Source organism: Pelmatolapia mariae, linkage group LG2, assembly GCF_036321145.2.
Source record: "Pelmatolapia mariae isolate MD_Pm_ZW linkage group LG2, Pm_UMD_F_2, whole genome shotgun sequence".
Classification (NCBI taxonomy): Eukaryota; Metazoa; Chordata; class Actinopteri; order Cichliformes; family Cichlidae; genus Pelmatolapia; species Pelmatolapia mariae.
In genome coordinates this window covers 24,909,430-24,930,654 of record NC_086228.1, presented here as the reverse complement: position 1 = coordinate 24,930,654, position 21,225 = coordinate 24,909,430, and the positions used below count along the sequence as shown (strand labels likewise).

The 21,225-nt window shown below is 37.7% G+C and overlaps 4 protein-coding genes across 4 annotated transcripts; all 4 read left to right on the top strand.

The window, feature by feature from the left end:
• Positions 1-121: 121 nt before the first annotated feature.
• LOC134636539 (leucine-rich repeat neuronal protein 4-like) lies at positions 122-1,802 on the top strand. The gene is made up of 2 exons (XM_063486566.1): positions 122-219; positions 754-1,802. Exon 2 carries the CDS (start codon positions 756-758, stop codon positions 1,563-1,565), a length of 810 nt encoding a protein of 269 aa, XP_063342636.1. The 5' UTR covers positions 122-219; positions 754-755; the 3' UTR covers positions 1,566-1,802.
• A 343-nt stretch (positions 1,803-2,145) lies between these two features.
• Positions 2,146-4,420, top strand: tstd1 (thiosulfate sulfurtransferase like domain containing 1). Its single transcript, XM_063486554.1, has 4 exons — positions 2,146-2,244; positions 3,221-3,349; positions 3,500-3,662; positions 3,850-4,420. The coding sequence occupies exons 1-4, from the start codon at positions 2,232-2,234 to the stop codon at positions 3,902-3,904; spliced, it is 360 nt and encodes a 119-aa protein (XP_063342624.1). The 5' UTR covers positions 2,146-2,231; the 3' UTR covers positions 3,905-4,420.
• Positions 4,421-13,041: 8,621 nt separating this feature from the next.
• On the top strand, positions 13,042-19,487 carry LOC134636522 (thiosulfate:glutathione sulfurtransferase-like). Its single transcript, XM_063486542.1, has 4 exons — positions 13,042-13,062; positions 18,755-18,875; positions 18,968-19,130; positions 19,350-19,487. Exons 1-4 carry the CDS (start codon positions 13,042-13,044, stop codon positions 19,402-19,404), a joined length of 360 nt encoding a protein of 119 aa, XP_063342612.1. The 3' UTR covers positions 19,405-19,487.
• Positions 13,752-17,013, top strand: LOC134636515 (leucine-rich repeat neuronal protein 4-like). Its single transcript, XM_063486530.1, has 2 exons — positions 13,752-13,849; positions 15,945-17,013. Exon 2 carries the CDS (start codon positions 15,947-15,949, stop codon positions 16,754-16,756), a length of 810 nt encoding a protein of 269 aa, XP_063342600.1. The 5' UTR covers positions 13,752-13,849; positions 15,945-15,946; the 3' UTR covers positions 16,757-17,013.
• Positions 19,488-21,225: the final 1,738 nt, after the last annotated feature.

Below are 21,225 nucleotides of genomic sequence, written 5' to 3'. Positions count from 1 at the left end.
ATAGTAGTGCAAGAAGGGGAAAAAAGAGTAAAAAGAGGAGGTGGGGGAAGCCCTGAAGGGAGAGATTGAGGAGGGGGTTAGATGAGGAGGAGGAGAGAGTCTGAGAGAAACAGCTTACGACTGAGAACTGGAGACAGTTGAGAGCACACGTGAGAGCAGCCACAGTGGAAACAAAGATATTCAGACTTGAGAATTGAGACATCCACCAGCATTAAGCAGGTATAGACCCATTTCAATATTTTTTATTCACTTTATAGCTCCAGGTTTTATTTTCAGAGGTTTAGTCATAAATATTAGCTTTTAACTGCTTTTTAAGAAATGTTCTCTGTGTTATAATTCATTTTATAAACTGACTAGACTGAGTCTGCGTTTTGTCCTTTTTGGGTTCCCACAGAACTCCCCTGGCTTTCTGCCAGGTACAAATGTGTTTGCAGGACCGGACACTGCAGATGTTTGAGTATACTCGAGAGCATTTATGAGCTGTAAACGGAGGCCAGCCAAAGAATTTTATTTTGTGTCTCACCACACTTAACCAACACTTAACCAAGTCTCACTGTTTTTATCCTTGGTACCACTGCACAACCTCTGCTTCTTTCATTATTTAGAAATTTCAACCAAATTCAGTAACAAGTTCCTTTTTTTGCTACAGTGTGTTCCTTATGTAACTTCCTTCATGTAACTGAAGGAAATTGCATAGAAATACGTTGTAAAGTGACCAGTGACCATCTTTATTCTTGTCATTTCTTTTCACAGAGATGACCTCACTTTGCAGGAACCTGGTGGCTCTTCTCTTTTTTGTCTTGCCTCCCATGCATTCCCATTTCTTCACTAATGCTGCCTCTGCTTCCCCACCCATCACCCGTCCACGGATCATACACATAATTGACACAGGCTCAGAAGGCCAGGATGATTATGACTTTAATGAGGATGAATACGACATCACCAAAGCTCCTCCTAGGGTGATGTCCTTCCCAAAGATGAACCGGAAACTTCTGCTCTGCAAGTATGACCCCTGCTTGGAGAACCAGGTTCCCTGTGCTACACTTTCAGAGCAAACTGGGTGCCTCTGCCCTGGGATGAGTGGAGTTGATGTGCATCCTCATCCACCACGTATCCAAGCGCTGGTGCCAGTCAGTGAGGGGAGTGACAGAGGGAAAATACAGGTGCAGTGGTGTGCTCCATCTTCAGTGGTATCTGAGTACGGAATAGTCATCGAGGGAAGGGACAGTGAAATCCAGAAGTTTGGGGATGCTTCACGGCGGGGTTTGGTCAGATCTTTGGAAGTGGGAACTAAAGTGTGTGTGGTGGCAGTGAACAACGCAGGAAGCAGTGATCCTTCAGAGTTTTCATGTAAGCGGTATGAATCTCATGAATCTTCTGACCACATACTGATGGCCTGGGTCATAGGAGGAGGAGTCACTCTCCTTTTACTGGTTGTAATAGCAGCTCTGATCTGTGGGAAGTATAAGAAGTTTCGAAAGGGAAAGCGTGACTCTACTGATGGACTTATTAAAGTACAGGTGGAACACTGTGATCTGGACAAATGCAGTTCTGTAGTGGTGTAATCAGTGATTGTAGAATTTAAAAATTATTTAAACTTCTTCTTCAAGAAATGTGTAAATACGATTATAACAATGTACAATGAGCTAAAGTGGAGGAATAATGTTAACAAATAGTTTATTATGCTCTTTTGCAGTCACCATGATTTTATTTGCTGGCAAATTAACTTCTGCAGATTTGTTTATTTTTTTTAATATATCAGAAACAGACTGTAAAGTAAATATTGTTTTTAGGAAACAAGTACTGAGTGAATTTATTGTAATAAAATCGTTTAAATAGGAACTGTGTTTGTGTTAACTGGATCTTTTTTGCGACCATTAAAACGTTTGTGCTCACTGCATATGATCCAATATGGATGTCACACTCGTAATTTTACACAAAACACCTTTTCCCAAGTTATGTAAAATATTTAAAACCACTTAATGTACTCTGTAAAACAGCATTCAGCATATGCATTGATTTTCTGATTTCTCTTACTTTTACTTTGAAAGGAGTGACAAGTTGATTTGATTGGCTAAGCGATGAAGCCTCACTGCTTAACCCCGCCTTCCACCAGTATGTGAGCCAATGACACAAAACCAAACAAATGTATCCGGAAGAAGATGCAGTATTGTTATACCGTATGTGATTGTCAATGCCATTCCCATTTCTAACTTCACCCAACAACCAGGATGGCGAACAAAGGTGAGTCTTTTTAGCCCACTTTTACAGTTACAGTTAACAAACTATAGAAGATTTATTACTGTCTGAATTTGATGAATGAAATGAAAAATGAATAGCGTTATGAGTAAAAGACAACAATTTTTAACAGTGACAACCTAAAACTACAACAGCTTAAGAAGCAGTAATACAGCATTTTCATAAAAATGTTTTCATATGTTTTCATGAACTTTGGGGTCACTTTGTTAAACTGTTTCCATAGCCTGTGCACATTTCTCTATCTAATAATTACAAAAACAAAAAAAAAAAATGTAGAATAAGAATGACTCAGCAAACAGTAAAAAGATCAGACGGGAGGCTCCTTGGGAATAGTACTCGGTTACTCGAGCAACAAACAACAAACAGGTTTAATCGTTACTGATAATTATCTGCATAACATAACCTGTTACATTAGCAGCGAGTCAGTCCGGTACCTTTAGTCATGTCTTACAGTCTAACACTCTTCAAACCATCTGATAAAAGCAAGTATGCGTGCCGTCACGGAAGACTAATCTGCCTCTAAGGAATGTACTATATAAGTGGAGCTGTATGTCAAGCTCTGCTTTTAGGAAGGAGCAGGTGTACCTAACAAAGTAGTTTGTATATGTAATTATGATATTCAGGTTGTTGTGGCACAAACAATAGAGCCAAGATAGTCTTTGGATCACTGCATCACGCTTTCCATATGTCATGTTAGCACTGATATCTTTGCGGTTAGCACTGGTACATCCTTCCTTATCACTGTGTTTGCATGTGCCTTTGTGGGCAGGTAGAGCAGGTGTCACGTTACAGCTAACCCTTCACATGAACAGCAGTTAGTTTAGTTAGTCATCGATAATGCATTCTTGTGTCAGGATGATTTGTCACAGGAAAATTTTATTTAAGCAGTCCATGGTGTAGTTTTATTTAATTTGATGAAAGGTTATCATACAGTTTCTCGTTTTTACTGCCATGTTCCCAGTTACCGAGGAAATCTCCTATGAGGAACTGAAGGCTCTTGTGGGAAAGAGCCCGACTCTCATTCTGATTGATGTCCGCGGTGAAGAGGAGGTGGCAAAAGGACATATTCCAGGATCCATTAATATTCCACGTAAGTCTGTTTTATATTACTTAATATATATATATACATATATTATACACACAAAAGATTTTTTGCATGTGTGTAGTGGTGAATCTGGTTTTTCAGGTTCTGTCATTTGTGTCATGTTTTCTATCTTTGCCTCTTCTTTGATTCCTTCAGTTAACACAGTAGAGGGTGCTCTTAAAATGGATCCAGATGCATTCAAGGTCAGGTATGGAGTAACAAAGCCACAGCTGGATGCACCAGAGCTGGTTTTTCACTGCCAGATTGGCAAGCGAGGGGCAATGGCTACCACCAAGGCTCATCAGTTAGGATACGTAAAGTAAATAAGTTACTGCTTATAATACACACATATGCATACACGAGGCCCATTGTTTTCTAAAACAAAAACTCCAACTGTCCTTTATTAATACAAAGGCAAAGAGTCCTTAAGACTTATTATTAAAATGTGCTGCTTTTTATGTAATAATGACAGTTTTCATCTTTTATGTCTCTGTTCTCTGTTTCAGTGCACGTAATTATGCTGGTGCATACAGCGAGTGGTCGAAGAAAGAAGGAAAATGATGCTAAAGGAGAGTTTTATATTTATTTATGAAAATAGGAAGAATGAAATAAATATTTAGCCATTTCCATCTTGTGGTATTTTTCAGACTGTACACTGAATTTTATATTTGTTAATAAATACAAATAAATAAATAAACATTTTGTGTTTTGCTGTAAAACCACGGAAATATTGGAAGGTAATAAAACATGTTACCACATCCTTGATATTCCTGGGGTATTTTAACAATCACTAGTTTACTCCATAAGGTTTATAAAGGAGCTCTAGCTTTTTGCTGGTGAAGCAGTGTGACAATTTTTATATGTTGAATTTAGAGTGCATAGCTCAAAATGAGCCTTGAAAATCATCGTTTTTAAATACTTAATAAATTTTTTTAAAGTGGTGGGTTGTGGGGGAATATAAGCACCTTGTATAAAATTATCTCTGATTCTTTTAATATTTAAAAAAAAGACCTAACAAGTTCCTGATTTTCAGCTTTGTACCACACAATGTCTTTTTGTAATGTCTGAAATTAATCTGCACTCACATTAAAGAAAGGTGTCAAAAAGATGCCTCCTCTCCCCCATCTTACTGCGTTCACACTGTTATTCATGAAGGCTCACATTTGTTCCAGCAGCAGCGTTAGAGCCATAATCTCTTCCCACATCATGACCTGAACTTTGTTTGTGATCGTGGGACCTAACGAGGAATTTGTTACTCCCTGGTCAACGCCACCTCTCTGTATGGATCGGCACACTGCAATTAAAAAGAAAGGAAAAAGCTTAAGAAAGGAGGGACCTTTTCTTCTTCCTAAAAAAGAATTTCCATGATTACTCAGTGAGTTTTTGTTTTTTTTTAAGATTAAGCCACAGCTAGACGCTACAGTTGCCCCAAAATCACAGCGCTTCATTTCTTTGTGAACTGATAGAAGAACAGCAAAGAAGATTCCTAGTTGTTTGTCCTTCACTATCTGCCCATTTTCTCACCTGGTTCCTCATCCTCTGTAATCTCTCCATCCTCCTCACTTCTTTTTTGTACTGAACATCACACACAAGAATTCTTTTCAATAACAAGATAAAATACTAATAATATAACTTTATAAAAATTCTTATAAGAGCAGGTGGGGGATCCATGGATGCCTGCTCTTAGTATTTTGTTTGTAATTATGCGACCCAAAAGTTTTGTTACAGGGAGAATATTAAAATAAAAGAAACGAAGAAACTTAACTTATAAATTGTAAGATGTAAAATATCAGTTGATTTTTTTTTAATTTGTTGTTTATATAAATAAAAACAACATTGTACTAAAAAAGTAGTTTGTATAGGATTTCTACCACAAAATGTTTTTTAAATTTCTAAATTTCAAGTTGTTTTCTTATTTTTGGCTTATTTTCTTAGAAGTTTGACTTAGTAAATTGAAATTTTACTTGATCATTTATTTTTCTGTGGTAGAAAAATATTTATTTTTCCACACACAGGGGATTGGAAAGGAAATGGGGAAAAAAAGAAAAAAGGTTTAATAATGAGTGTTCACCACTAAGAGGAGCTACAACTCAGTGTAAAGGTCTCCACTGAAAAAGAGATTTTAATCTCAATGATACTTTTACCTGGACAGACAAATAAATGAATAAATAAAGAGCATAGACTGTAAATTTGTAAAGCTGCATCTTATTTTAACAAATATATAGATCACTAAAGTACTGTGAGATATATATATATAAAACATTCCCCTCTTGCCTCTGCGGGCAGTCTATCCTTCAAGTTCCGGTCCTCTACCAGAGGCCTGGGACCTTGAGGTGCTGCGCAATATCTTAGGTGTTCCCAGGACTGTGCTCTTCTGGACAGAGATCTCCGATGTTGTTCCTGGGATATGCTAGAACTACCTGCCTAGCTTGGGAGTCACTGCACCTAGTGCTCCGATTACCACTGGGACCACTGTTACCTTCACTCTCCACATCTTCTCAAGCTCTTCTCTGAGCCCTTGGTATTTCTCAAGCTTTTTGTGTTTCTTCTTCCTGATGCTGCTGTCATTTGGAACCACTACATCAATCACTACAGCCGTCTTCTTCTGCTTGTCTACCACCAATATACCACCAGTTGGTTAGCCACCACATTTTGTCTGTCTGGTAGGACTTCTGGATGTCTGCCGGTGGTACATACTGTGCAGGGGCCTATCCTTGCATGATAGTTCCTCTTCTTCCTGCTCTTGCTTGGGTTTCTGCTGCCTGAGGTATTTACTGAGCACGCGGTCGGTTGGGACCATCTTCCTGATGTATCCGTGGATCATTGTCTCATCCTGGACTGTGGTACTGACACTCACTAGCCCCTGCCTCCTTCCTTCCACTTAGCACACAGTCTCCGGTTGCTGGACTTGGGGTGAAACCCTCCATGCATGGTCAGGAGCTTTCTTGTCTTGATGTCAGTGGCTTCTATCTCCTCCTTTGGCCATCTTATTATCCCAGCAGGGTACCTGATCACGGGCAGGGCGTAGGTGTTGATAGCCCGGATCTTGTTCTTACCGTTCAGCTGACTCCTCAGGACTTGCCTGACCCTCTGCAGGTACTTCGTGGTTGCAGCTTTCCTAGCGGCCTCTTTATACTTCCCATTTCCCTGTGGGATCCCCAGGTACTTGTAGCTGTCCTCTGTGTCTGCAATGTTGCCTTCTGGTAGGTTCAAGTGTTCATGCTATTGGGTGCAATCCAGACAGTGAAAATGAGATGTTCCCACATTGCCTTTTGGTAGTTTTGAGATGTTTTGATGATAAATCTCTCAGTCACTGGTATATGATTCACAGCCCAGTATTTTAAAGAATTCTGCTTCTTATCAGCCAAGGCGTGTGGGAAGTAGGAGTGCTGAGGGTGTCACAGCACCTCCTGGCAATCAAAAAGGATGTGTATGTCCATCAACTACTAAAAAATAAATAATAAATACCACCAATCATAAGTCTATGTCATTTTCGCTGTTATGTTTTTTGTTCTATTTATCTACATTACATTCTATATTCTTTCATTTTTAATAATGAATAAAGTGTCTCACAGTGTGATCAGACTTGCAAACAGAAGCCCAGCTGCAGAAGAAAAAAAGCGCTTTTCACATTTCTTCACAAAGTCTTGAAAAATAGCAACATCTGGCAGATTATCAGAATCAACAAGCTGCTCTATTGGTAGTAATGATGACAGCGAAAACATGTTTGCTATTTTTTACTATCCATGATTTATTATCATTTATTTATTTATTATACAGGTAAAAGTTTCATCTCGATTAAAAGCTCTTTTTCAAGAGAGACCTGACCAAGAGGGCAGAGGACGTTACAACAAACACAACACATAACAATATGTAAGTAAAGAAGCAAATCCAGGTGGTATTCAGTACAGACTAATGAAAACAAACCAATCATAATAGATCATTACAAGAGCACCATTAAAACTAGTCACACTGACCAAGAGACGTATTCTCTTGCTCCAATAAGGTGGACTTAATGTCTCTCCTGCCGTAACCACTTCAGCTCCTGGAGATTATATTTCAGGAAACAGGGACCCAGGTCTTTCAAAGTGAATTTTAAATTATACATTCTGATCTATAGCGGTACCTAAATACTTGGATTTGCATCCATTTAACACCAGCTAAAGTTAACTGAGACTTAACATCATAGAAAGACTGCAGAAACTCAAGGGTTTGTACTACTGATGGAGATGAGCAATTGATAATTGATTCATGAGCATTAAAATAGAACGCATTGTTAGATGAATTATCACAAAGGTTATTTGTATGCCAGGATATAGTAAGATATATCCTGGACATAGTAGAGAGTAATAAAGAGTAAGGTGCAGTTTTTTCTTTGCCTGCTTTAATGGTATTTTGTTAATGTACATTTTGTAGCTTATATAAATTATACAGCTCTTATTTAACTTTATTGCTATGGATTCCCTGATATCAGCACATTTTATGTTGAGATTTCACATTATGTGACACATTTGTTGATATCTTCAAAGAAAATTTGCTGTTCATTAGTTCATAACATTAAAAGGGACAAAAGACTTTAATAATAATAAAAAAAAAGAGAGAGAGAGGAAATGTGTTTGCAGCAACTCTTCTTTTGGTATGGTCCGAAAATATTCAATTTTCCATAGAAAGGTTCCTGAAATTTGTGAAGTGACCTGTTTTATTGCTCTGCTCCACCTGAGTGGAGCAGAGGATTTATCCAGAGGAGAGCTGCCTTAATGCAAATTATCATCATTATTATTACAATGAACAGTAATTATTTATCATCAGATCAGATGTTAGTGAAGGTATTGATGCTGTGTCATGTTAGTCAATGCACGCCTGGCTGTGTTTTCTTTTGTTTTGCATACAGACATTTTTTCCTACATGTTCCAAAATAAAAGCTGCATTTGACAGTTAAATAAAGAAACATCACATATTGTTTGCGCACTGCTGAGAAAAAGGCAGCCCAGTTCAGTTAGTTTCTAGTTTGTTTCATGAAAGTACCACTATTATTGGGGAACAGACATAATTGGGCTCGGCTCGACTTTGAGCCATCCATCCAACGTGCCAACCACGTACTCATTCTGATAACATCTCCGCCTTTCATTTCAAATTAAAAAACACTGCTAGAAGCACAGATCCACAGCAGGTTTACACCTTGCCTATCTATTAAATCCAGTAGCTTTTTAATGCTAAAAGAAGGCTTTGCAGTGCAACGAGCCCTAAATCTGGCCCTCTTTGTTCCTTCTTCTTTAAAACTCCGACCTTTGAATTTAAAGGCCGTTCTCATTTACATGACCTGCATAAAACAAGAAGTTAACAACATACTGTTGTGAATTAAGATGCACGTTTTGCATTTCATTGTAGTTTCAACACTGCAGGCATCTTGAATTACATTGTTAAGGAGACTAGTTTGGATTCTCATTGCATCACTCTTCTCTTTATCTAAGTCCTCATGACATATTGACCTTGTTGACATTTTTATCAAGGCCAAGGAAAGGCGGTAGGAAGAGAAAATGCAAAAGACCGCAGCCTCAGTTTTATGTAGGAAACAGGTGTGGCTGACAGGTCTTATCGGAAACATGCCTGTTGGAACTTGGCTAATGGCTTTTAAAAGGGGCTCTGTGCTAAAATTCTTTCTCTTCTCTCCAGCACACTCTCATCTGCTGGAGAGAAGAGTGGCTGGTTTGGGTTTTGTTTGCTTTTGGTAAACTTCTTTTCCTTCAGATACATTCATCATACTTGCTTCCTACTGACAGCAATTTCACATGTCTATGAGCTTAATTTAATAAAATACATGCTTGTTTATTTAAGCCCCCCTGTCTGTCTGGTGTCCGTATTTTGTCTGAGATTTGATCCGGTTCATGACACATAAATAATTAATAAAATATGCATAGGTATTGTAAGTTCATTGGGGAATCAAATAAATAACAATACTAATCTTTTATTCGTATAGCACTATTTGAAATTGAAAAAAGTGTTTTACAGAGGGAAAAAAATGAAAAGGTTCATATAAGCCTACATGAAAGTAAAAAATAGAGTATAAAATTTTATGCACATTAAAGTTTTTTTAAGAGAGAGGGAAAAAAGGGGAAAGGGAAAAAGAAAACAGAAATAAAGCCCTCTGTGTAATTTAAAAGGCCAATAAAATAAAACAAATCCAATTCAAATTTATAATTCACTCTACTGTGGGCAGATTTGGGAATGTGGGACCTCGTCATCACATAGTGCTGCTACATTACACTTCTGTTTCCAATTATCCTCTGGAGGATCGCTGGGACTTCACGCTGACTGGGACTGCATTCTGGTTCCACGGCTATTTTAAGCTGAAAGTAGCAGTTCACACAACATCACAGAGTCTGGTAATAACCCTACCACGAGATTCCTTTTGAGTGAAGTGGGAGGTCAAAGGTGACTGGGATTTAGCCAATAGCAGTGCTTCCTGTTTAAACAGAAATAGTTTAAATCCTCAGAGAAGTACGGACTAGGAGAGGGAATGGAGAATGAGTTTGATTAAGTCACGCCAAATCAATCAGAAACTGAATACGTGAATGGGAAACTAAAGGGATGTTATTTTGATTCAATAAACATATGTTAGAGGAGATTCCCTATTTAATGAGTAATTGTTGTTTTACTCAGGAAAATAATAAATAAAAATTCCTTATCAGTAAGGATTTTTTTTACCACTACTACACCACTAGTTTAAACCATGGAGCTGTCTGTATGGTCATGGCTGTGTGTCACATACAGCAACATGATCAAACATGTAGGAGGGAAAGAAAGGGGAATGTGCACTGGCAGGCAACTCATTATCTCGAGTAATATGACTCAATCTTTATGGCTTCCTTTATTCCTCAGGGACCTCTGAACCACAGTTTCTATTAAAAAAAACAAAACAAAAAAAAACAGTCTGGTCTAAAACTGACCGCAAAAGCAATAAAAAAAAAACCTCAGTCTCCTTAGTGATGATCTCCACCTTCAACAACTGCTGAACTTATCAGTACATAAGGGCATGTTAGAAAAACCAGTGAAGACAAAACAGTGACTATATCAGCGATCAGCTCAGTCTGTGCATAGTTTTCCTTCAGCCACCTGTGTTTGCTTGGTTTTACCTGAGAGAAGAAGCTGAATAAGGAGTCGAGACATTCATCCAGGAATTACTCACCTCCCAACGATCACAAGATTTACTGAACATAATCAGTCACTGACTCTATGCTGTATACTTTTTTAAATCTACGCATGTATTCTGTGCGTGATTGTAAGCGCCTGTAAGTAGTTGTTACAGAGTTGACAATGAACATGAGAAAAACAGGCAATAAATTAAATATTTAAAAAAAAATTGGCTGATCGGCTGTAGCCTGTTAAAAATAGCAGATACTTGCTTCCATTTCTGTTCCATCAATTCCGCTTTCCATATTTGACGAAGAGAGGAGCTCCTTCTTTATCTGACGTAATCCTACCCTCACAAGTGTGACCTCACACACACACAAATAGCATACAAGCTGATGGAAGGGTCTCTACGTTGGAGTCTGTCTAGATTTATCGTTGGCTGAGTTGTTGCTTGCAGACCTTTGAAAAAATCTTTTTTGTAAGCCACTGTTTCTGTATGTTTCTTTTAATCTGACACTGTGTTCATGCAGAATGAAATTCTTTGGCTCTCTTCATTGTTAATGTCATAAAACACGATCTTGCTTATTTTAAAATAAAAAAAATAATGGAGCAAAATGCCCACGCTGAGCTGGATGAAGCAAGAAAAAACTTACTGCTGTGCTGAAAATGTGAGAATATTTCTGTAATGAGAGAAGAATCGTTATCACAGATCCTGGACTGTCCTCAAGGATTGACTGGATGTTGAAATGAATGACTTCAACTTGATGAACCACAGAAACCTGTACCAGACAGTTTCAGGGAAACTGTTAATACTTGGCAATTTCTGACATGGCAAACAGGGGGTCAGACAGGGGAAGAGATGGTTGTCTCACGTAGCCAAAACAACGTGAAGACAGAATATACATATGCGGGACGACTTAAGGAGAAGCTTTTCTTTGACCTTTCTAAATATGCTCTTTCCTACTGAATTTACGGTAGCTCTTCCTGAATTTTCTACTGAGTTATGACACATAAATGATACATGTTATATTCATGCTTGGTTGACTGACTAAACACAGGAATGCAAGGAGAAAACCTACACTGCCTTGTTCAGAGACATAATCTGCATTTATTGCTAATGAGCAATAAATCAAGTCATTTTAAAACCAGGTCTTAGCACTTGGCAGTTCCTTTGAAGAACCGCTGAAATAGTTCTTCAGTGTCTTAAATAACCCCAGGATCAGCAGACATGTAACCATTGAAAAGCTTTGCTAACTTTTTCCCAAAATAAGATATTAAAAACGTTTTTTTTCCACCGGACGTTCTCCCAGTATCAAGATTGTCCCTTAAAATGTCTTTGGATAAACATTAAAATACAGCTGTGACTGCAGGGAACGTTTCACAGGTCTTCATTTGAAAATTAAAGTACTCGGAAATGGAAAGTTTTCCAGTTTGACATGACTAACATGATTACGGTTAATCCCGAGGACGTGAATGCGCTCATCAAATGTTTGCTTCATCCAGTAAGCACTGAGATATTACTTAAGGGTAATACCACGAATATCAAGTGATCAAAGATGTGGAATAGATGACATTTCAGAAAAAATCGATATCTGACGACTCCTGGGAACCTTTATTAGGTCTAAACTGAGAAGTCATATCTGTTTCACTTGACCTTTTTGAAAGTCTGAACTTTTCAATTCAGCGATACACTTTTTAATCCTTCAGTGCAGCCTTTGAACAAGGCTGTGCTGAGCCAGGAGAAAAGAACATTTGGATTCAATATGCCTGCTGCATGATAATAAAACCAAGACGCGCAACACTGTTTCATTTCCCACAACAGGCACAACCACTTGTGAAGCGCCTCCGCTCTTCTCTGAAAATGTGTTACAGAAAACTGTAACAGTTAATTTCCTAACTGATGACTCAGCTAGACTCCTTTTTAACAAGCACATAGAGAGTCAAGGTCTTAAATGTGATAGTGAAGAATTTTTAAAGGTAATTAGGAGAAAGACTGTAGATGTTATGAAAGATGAAAGGCTACACCTCACTTTCAATCCTTTAGAGCTATGTGGGTCTAAATCTAAGTTTTTGTGCGCAGCATACCTTTTCCCAGTGTGGATTCATATGATGTTATTATGTGTATTCTTAAAGCTCCAACTTCAGCTTCTTCCTTTTTTTTTACACAGATTGAGAGTTAAAGCATTAAACAAGCTGGCTCAATAATTATGTTGTTCCACTTTGAATGACTGCATGTTTTGGTTCTTTCTATTGTATTTTTATCTGGACTCATTTATAGCTTTCTTTAATCGTTTTGCCCTCTAATGTATACTCATACTCACTAAAACCTTACCAGATTTTCCTTCAAATCTTCTCATATTTAAATGAAATAATCATTCTAAGAAAATTCAAAGGCACTTATGACTTTTTAAACACATTGTATACTTTTTTTTACACACAAAGAAGCCAATCATCATCCTCCCAAACAAAGAACTGTAATGTTGTATAAAACACTGTATCAGCGTGACTCTACTGCCTAAAAATGACCAAAGATCTTAGGAATTGTTTCTGAATTGAAGGATCCAGAGATGTCATCAACATTTTCAGTGGTATGGGTTGAGTGAATCTTTAACGATAAAAAGAGGTTCCTGCGCTGGTACTTTTCCTCTTATCAGTGCCACAGTGGCATTTGGAACAAGAAAAAAACATCTGTACTTTGCCAGATTTATCCCATAAAAGGGTAAGAACAAAACAAACCTCCATCGTTCCTCTCCAGTGTCTCACAATGAGGGGTTACAAGAGATGCAGGACAACTTTAATAAATACACCCAAGCATTCCTCACCCCCCTCGTGACTCTGAGAAGCACAAATAAACACGTAGTTAGGTAACCTTATGTGCTGTCCCCTTCCATAATAACACCTGCAAATCACATGGGAAGTTTAGCGTTAAAACGAAGTAATGAAATACAGACAGCTACACCTACAGATTGTGAAAAACGTTCGAGAGGAACAAGCACAAGCCTGTCTCCCGCTGTTACTTAGCAAATTAATATGCTGAGCAGCACACAGACACATGGCGACTCTCCCCCTCGCCCTCCTAACGCACATTCAAACACAAATTCCAGACACGGATTAAAAAAATAAAAGAGCACTGGTGGTCAGTTGGAAGAAAAACAAAATGGGAAGAAGTGAAAAAAGAGTAAAAAAAGAGGAGGTGGGGGGAGGTCCTGAAGGGAGAGAATGATGAGGGGGTGTAGATGAGGAGGAGGAGAGAGTCTGAGAGAAACAGCTTAAGACTGAGAACTGGAGACAGTCAGGAGCACACGGTGAGATCAGCCAGAGTGGAAACAAAGAACTTCAGACTTGAGACTTGACACATCCATCAGCATTAAGCAGGTACTGTAGACCCATTTCAGTATTTTCTTTGCTCCATGTTTTATTTTTAGAGGTTTAGTCATAAGTATTATCGTTTAACAGCATGAAAAATGTTTTCTGACTGTTATAATTAATTTTGTAAACTGACCAGAATGAAAGCCAGTTTGCTTTTTGTGCATTTTGGGTCCCCACAAAACTCCTCTGGCTTTCTGCCAGGTACAAATAATAGTGCTGATGGGGTAGTTGTACTTGTCTTCCCGCACTCAGTATTTATTTATCTAACCGTGTTTACAGGACAGGACACTGCAGATGTTTGAGTATACTCAAGAGCATTTATGAGCTGTAAACCAAGGCAAACAGCATCCTGGTGCCTCGAATCCAGCCAAAGAATTTTATTTTATCTATTACCAGACTTAAAAAACTGTTTTATCTTTCTCTTCTTTGATATATTACCATCCATAATGTTTGGGACAACGATGCATTTTTCTCTGCTTGTCAGTGCCCTTCTTTCCATCCATCCATTTATCCATCCAGCCAGCCAGCCATTCTCTTCCACTTGTCTTATCAAAGTCGGACATTGGTCCATTAGCGTTACACGTTACTTATGCTTGCTTCTACAGAGTCTGTAGTTGCCATTGTTCAACAACAGGAAAAAGCTAAAGGTATTATGAGAAGAATAAAACAGTTAAAGACATCAGCTCTGTAATCACAATGGGACTATTAACCCAACGAAGACCACTGCTGAGGACAAAAGAATCCTCATTATGGTAAAGAAACACATCAGAAACAGTCTTTCGGGGCAGGTATGTGTTTGTCAGCGACTTTGAAGTCTTCATGAACAGAATACAGAAGCAAGATGCAAACCACTAGATGGCCACAAAAACAGGATAGCCAGACTACAGTTTAAATTTAAAAAGTACTTAAATGAGCCTGCAGAATTCTGAAAAATAAGACGTCATGGACAGACAAGAACAAGATTAAGCTGTATCAGATTAAGATCAAGATGAAAGTGTGGAGACAAAGAGAAACTGCCCAAAACCCAAAGCTTGTCTTTTAAAAATGGTGGTGAGGGTGTTATGGCTACCACAGGTGCTAGCAAGCTTATCTCCTCTGACGATATGACTGCTGAGGGCAGTTGCACAATGAATTCTGACGTGCATAGAAACCTATCTGTTGTCTAGACCGCAAGTCATCCTGCAACAAGATAATAATACCAAGCATACTGCTATATTTTTTACTGTAACAACCACAAACATGTTTATTGAATCATATTTCATAACTTTAAATGCAAATATAAACTGTCAATTTTAAAATCCTATACACAAGGTTTGCAAACACCAGTTATTTGCATTTACCTTTTGCCTTGTTTAAAAAAAAAAAAATTTCAAACTATTTACATAACAATCAGGTGTTCTGCATTAAATAAGATGCCACAAAAATTATTTGTGCCACTCCAAAAAAATTGGTTTTAGTGGCCTATCAGCACAATTTAAAAACTGGTATATATCACCTTGTTGCTTTGTCATCTTGAAGTGGTCATGTGATTGGCTTACCACGACTACTTTATTCTTCCTCAGTCATACAGCCTAGCTGCAGGTGTTGTGCCAAAAAGTGACCGTCTGCCAGAAAGTGATTGCCGTCCGCGGGAGCTTCTTAAAGCTGCAGCGCCCAGATTACTTAGGTAGACAGCTACTTTTGTGCAACTGATATAAGATGCAGTAAGCTGAAGGCAGCTTCAACTGTCTGTTTGTTGAAAAATAGTAACGCGACTGCACCGCATTTTCTTGTTAGTAACGGTAACAGCGTTGTAACAATAGAAACAGTAATTAGTTAGATTACTCGTTACTGAAAAAAGTATCGCCGTTAGTAACGCCGTTACTTATAACGCCGTTATTCCCATCACTGGTAACTAGTTCCTTTTTTGCTACAGTGACTGTTGCTTCAGTGCGTTTCTTATGTAATTTACTTCATCATAACTAAAGGAAATTACATAGGAATAATTGTAATATACAGAAGTAGGTTAATGAACAAGCTGTGGTTAGGTTGCATCAATCAGTCTGTTTATAGTTGTATAGTGACCAGTGACCATCTTTATTCTTGTCATTTCTTTTCACAGAGATGACCTCACTTTGCAGGAACCTGGTGGCTCTTCTCTTTTTTGTCTTGCCTCCCATGCATTCCCATTTCTTCACCAATGCTGCGTCTGCTTCCCCACCCATCACCCGTCCACGGATCATACACATAATTGACACAGGCTCAGAAGGCCAGGATGATTATGACTTTAATGACGAGGAATATGACACCACCAAAGCTCCTCCTAGGGTGGTGAACGTCCCACAGATTCACCAGAAACCCCAGCTCTGCGAGTACGACCCCTGCTCGGAGAACCAGGTTCCCTGTGCTACACTTTCAGAGCAAACTGGGTGCCTCTGCCCTGGGATGAGTGGAGCTAATGTACGTCCTCATCCACCACGTATCCAAGCGCTGGTGCCAGTCAGTGAGGGGAGTGACAGAGGGAAAATACAGGTGCAGTGGTGTGCTCCATCTTCAGTGGTATCTGAGTACGGAATAGTCATCGAGGGAAGGGACGGTGAAGTCCCAAAGTTTGGGGATGCTTCACGGCGGGGTTTGGTGACATCTTTGGAAGTGGGAACTAAAGTGTGTGTGGTGGCAGTAAACAACGCAGGAATCAGCGCTCCTTCAGATTTTTCATGTAAGCGGTATGAATTTCGTGAATCTTCTGACCACACACTGATGGCCTGGATCATAGGAGGAGGAGTCGCTCTCCTTTTACTGGTTGTAATAGCAGCTCTGATCTGTGGGAAGTATAAGAAGTTTCGAAAGGGAAAGCGTGACTCTACTGATGGACTTACTAAAGTACATGTGGAACACTGTGATCTGGACAAATGCAGTTCTGTAGTGGCATAATCAGTGACTGTAGAATTTAAATATTATTTAAACTCCTTCAAGGAATGTGTAAATATGAGTGAATATGACTGTAAAGTTGAGGAATAATGTTAACAAATCATTTATTATGCTACTTTGCAGCCACCACAGTTTTATTTGCTGGCAAATTAACCTCTCTAGATCTGTAATATTTTTTTAATCTATCAAAGACAGAATGTAAAGTAAATGTTATTTTTTTAGATAGACACTGCTGAGTGCTTTTTTAAAAATAAAATCATTTAAATGAGAACTCTATATGTTAACCTTTTTTTTTAGCTTCCACTTAAAGGTTGGGTTCACTTCATTCTAATAATGCGATTGTGTCTGCATTATAAGAGCTGAGACTGGTTTACTTTTGATCCTTTAGGCATGTCACACTCATAATTTTACTTGCACAAAACATTTGTAAAAAATATTTAAGCCACTAACTATACACTGTAAAACAGGCTTTTGCACAGTCATTAAATACCTCCTCTAGCTTTTACTTGGGAAACAAATGAGTAAGACTTTGATTTGATTGGCTAAGCAGTGAAGTCTCGAGGGCTAAGATCCACCTTTTACCAGTAGGTGAGCCAATGAGGTGCCACCAAACAAACGCATGCAGAAGATGCATTATTATTCCAGCATATATAATTGCTAATGCCATTCATATTTTCAACTTCACCCAACAAACAGGATGGCGAACACAGGTGAGTGTTTTAGCCCACTCTTCAACTTTGTCAACACGGTTAACAAACTATAAAATATTTATTACTGTCTGAATTGAAGCACGTCTAATTTAATGGGTAAGCAATTTGTAAAATAACAATTCGAAACTACAGTAGCTTAAGGAGAAGTAATAGAGTGCTTTCATAAAAATCTGAATTATATATTTTTGTAAACTTAAACTTGTTTTGGGGTCCTTTTGTTGAACTGTTTCATTTTCCCACATTTATTTCTCTTACTACTAAATATTTACATGAAGAAACCTCTCTTTGTAGGATAAGAATGACTCAGCAAACAATAAAAAGCTCAAACTGGAAGCTTTTAAGTCTCCTTGAGGACTGTACTCGGTTATTCGAGTAAGAAAAAACAATCAGGTTTAATAACCGCTGATAATTATCTGCATATTTTCGCAGGCAGTCAGGACAGTGTACCTTTACTCCTATTTTACAGGCTCATATTCATCACACTATATGATAAGAACAATTATGTCAACATGCGAGTGAAATTATCTTGTAAGGAATATTGCATGAAAGGGGAGCTAAATGTCAGGGGTTTTTTTCAGGCCATCTTCTACTTAAACTAAAAGCCAAATTGAGAAACTAATGATGTGAAACTAAATCGCAGTTTAGTCCAGTTGGTTCTTCTGACACAGATTTTAATATCTGAACTCAACACTCTGTTTACCTTACTGTGTTTAAATAACTAGGACAATTTACATCAGACACTTTAATAGGTACACCTTGATAGTAAGACCCCCTTTTAGCTTCAGAACTCTCTCAGTTCTTGGTATCGATTCCAGTAGCTGCTATAAATAAGCTTTAGAGAATTTGGACCATGCTGAAATGACTCTTCTGTTGTTTAATGTGAGCGCCTTGTATGCCGTGTGACAGGTTAATTACATTTTTGAGATGATGAACAGCTGAGCAGGTGTACCTAACAAAGTGGCTGGGTCATGTACATGTATTTGAATATTATTGCTAGATTGTTGCGGCACTAACAATGAAGCAAAGATACTCTCTGGATCACTACATTACACATGCCAAATGATATGTAGCCACTGATATCAGTGCGGTTAGCATTAGTACATCCTTCCTTATCAGTGTGTTTGCATGTACCTTTGTACAGGTAGAGCAGGTGTCATGTTAACCCTTCACATGAACAGTAATTTGTCACTTAAAACCTGTTTCTAAAAGAGACAGTGGTGTAGTTTTATTTAATTTGATGAAAGGTTATCATATCGTTTCTCGTGTTTTCTGCCATGTTCAAGGTACCAAGGATATTTCCTATGAGGAACTGAAGGCCCTTGTGGGAAAGAGCCCGAATCTCATTCTGATTGATGTTCGCAGTGAAGAGGAGGTGGCAAAAGGACATATTCCAGGATGCACCAATATCCCACGTGAGATTGTTTTTCAAGTTCTGTACGTTTTCTCTAAGTTTTCATTTGCATATTCATGTTTTCTACCTTTGTCTCTCCTTTGATTCCTTCAGTTGATACAGTGGAGACTGCTTTTGCAATGAATCCAGATGAATTCAAGGCCAAGTATGGCATAAAGAAGCCACAGCTGGATGCACCAGAGCTGGTGTTTTCCTGCCAGACGGGCAGGCGATCAGGACTGGCCATCGGCAAGGTCCAACAGCTGGGATATGTGACGTAAATAAGTTATTGCTTATAATACACAATACACACACATACATGCACAAGGCCCATTAAAAAAAACTCCAAGTCTTCTTCATTAACACAAAGGCAACAAGTACTTAAGACTGTAGAGAATTAAAACATTAAAAATGTGCAGCTTTCTACTGCATGTTTGTGATGTAATAATAACAGCTTTTATATTCTGACATCTTTCATCTCTGTTCTCTATTTCAGCGCATGCAATTATACTGGTGGATACAGCGAGTGGTCTAAGAAAGAAGGAAAGTGATTCACGCTAAAGGAGAGTTTCATATGTCTTCATCCAATCAGCAACTGTGAAATTTAGATGTTTTAATCTTCTGGTGATTTTTTTCACACTGTGCAATATTGAATTTTATATTTATGAATAATTAAAAAGAAATTAAATTATTACATTTACTTGGAAAGAATTGTGTTGTGTTTGTTATTCTTTAAGGATGAAAAATATTGCAAGATCCCAAAAGATATGATAAATACATGCTTAATGATGTCTTTGCAAACAGAGGTACACGCAATGAGCCTGATAAACACCACAAAATTACAGCTGTACAGTACAAAGTACCAGCGGTAGAGTGACTTTTATTGCATCATTAATAATTATTTATCATCATAAAATTAAGTGCTTTTGCTAACATTATCAGAGAAGAGCACCTTGAAAGGTTTTTGCCGCCTTTCTGATTTCTTAGTTTTATGCCTCTTTGTCACACTTAAATGTTTCAGATCTGCAAAAACAATATCAGGCAAAGATAACACTAAAATTAGAACTAAATACAAAATACAGCTTTTAAAAGATTTCAATTATTATGGGAAACAATATCCAAACCAAGAAGGCCCCGTGTAAAGAAGTCATTGTCAGCTCCTTGTTAAATCATGAATTAACTGTGGTTAGCCACAGCCACAGATGATAAACAAGGTCACTCACATCGATCAGTCAGTCTAAGGCTTTAAGACTCTAGTGAACCACACTCGTGAACCCAGCCTACCAAAATGACTTGAAGAGTGCATCAATGACTCATGGAGGAGGTCGCAAAAGAACCCAGAACAATATCTAAAGAACTGCAAAACTTTGGGGAAAATAATCTGTTGACTGATAAGACAAAAGTTTAACTTTTTGAAGGGTTTGAGTCCCATTACGTCTGACCTAAAACTAACAAACGCAGGATTGCATAAAAAAAATTAAAAAAAAACCCTTCAATTTGACCGGGGTAAAATAATTCTGCAAAGAAGAGTAGCCAAAAACTCCTCCCTGGTGATGTGAAAGACTCATTTCAGTTACGTAATTGTTGTTCTTGCTGCCAAGGACAGAACAACCACTGAACAGATTTACACTGCACTTATCTTTTTTCACACAGGGCCAGATGGATTTGGATAACTTTTATCATATATGAAATAATCATTTAAACAGTGTGGTGTATTACTCAGGTTATCTTTTTTATTACTAGTATTTGATTGATGATCTGAAACAGTTAAGTGTAACAAATGTAGGGGAAAAAACAGAGAAATTACAAAGGAGGCAAGTACTTGTCACTGTATATGAACAGTTTTTTATGAAAAATAAAAATAAATAAATTACTTTCTTATGATCTAATATGCCTAAATATATAGACATTTTTAAGATCAAATTGAAATGTTCAAAAACATACTTTTTAAACTACTGCCTATTATATGCTTACATTTAAGCGCTTTGGGGTCCTTAGGGACTAGTAAAGCGCTATATAAATACAGGCCATTTACATATAAATTAATTAAATTAAACTAAATTAAATTAAATTCATTAAAACTAGATAGTAAGTTAAAAAAAAAACAGTTAGCAATACAGTACATACCAATAAAAACCATGTTCAAAACTGGGTAAAAATTTTCATTATTATTATTATTGTTATTATTATTATTATTATTATTATTATTATCATCATTATTATTATTATTATTATTATTATGAAGATGATGATGATGTCAAATATTTTAAACAACTAATAAATAATAAATAATTTTCAAATTACATACAGATGCTTTCCTGGATTGGTATGAGTCAACAGCCTAATTACGGAACAAAAGTTTAGGTTAAATT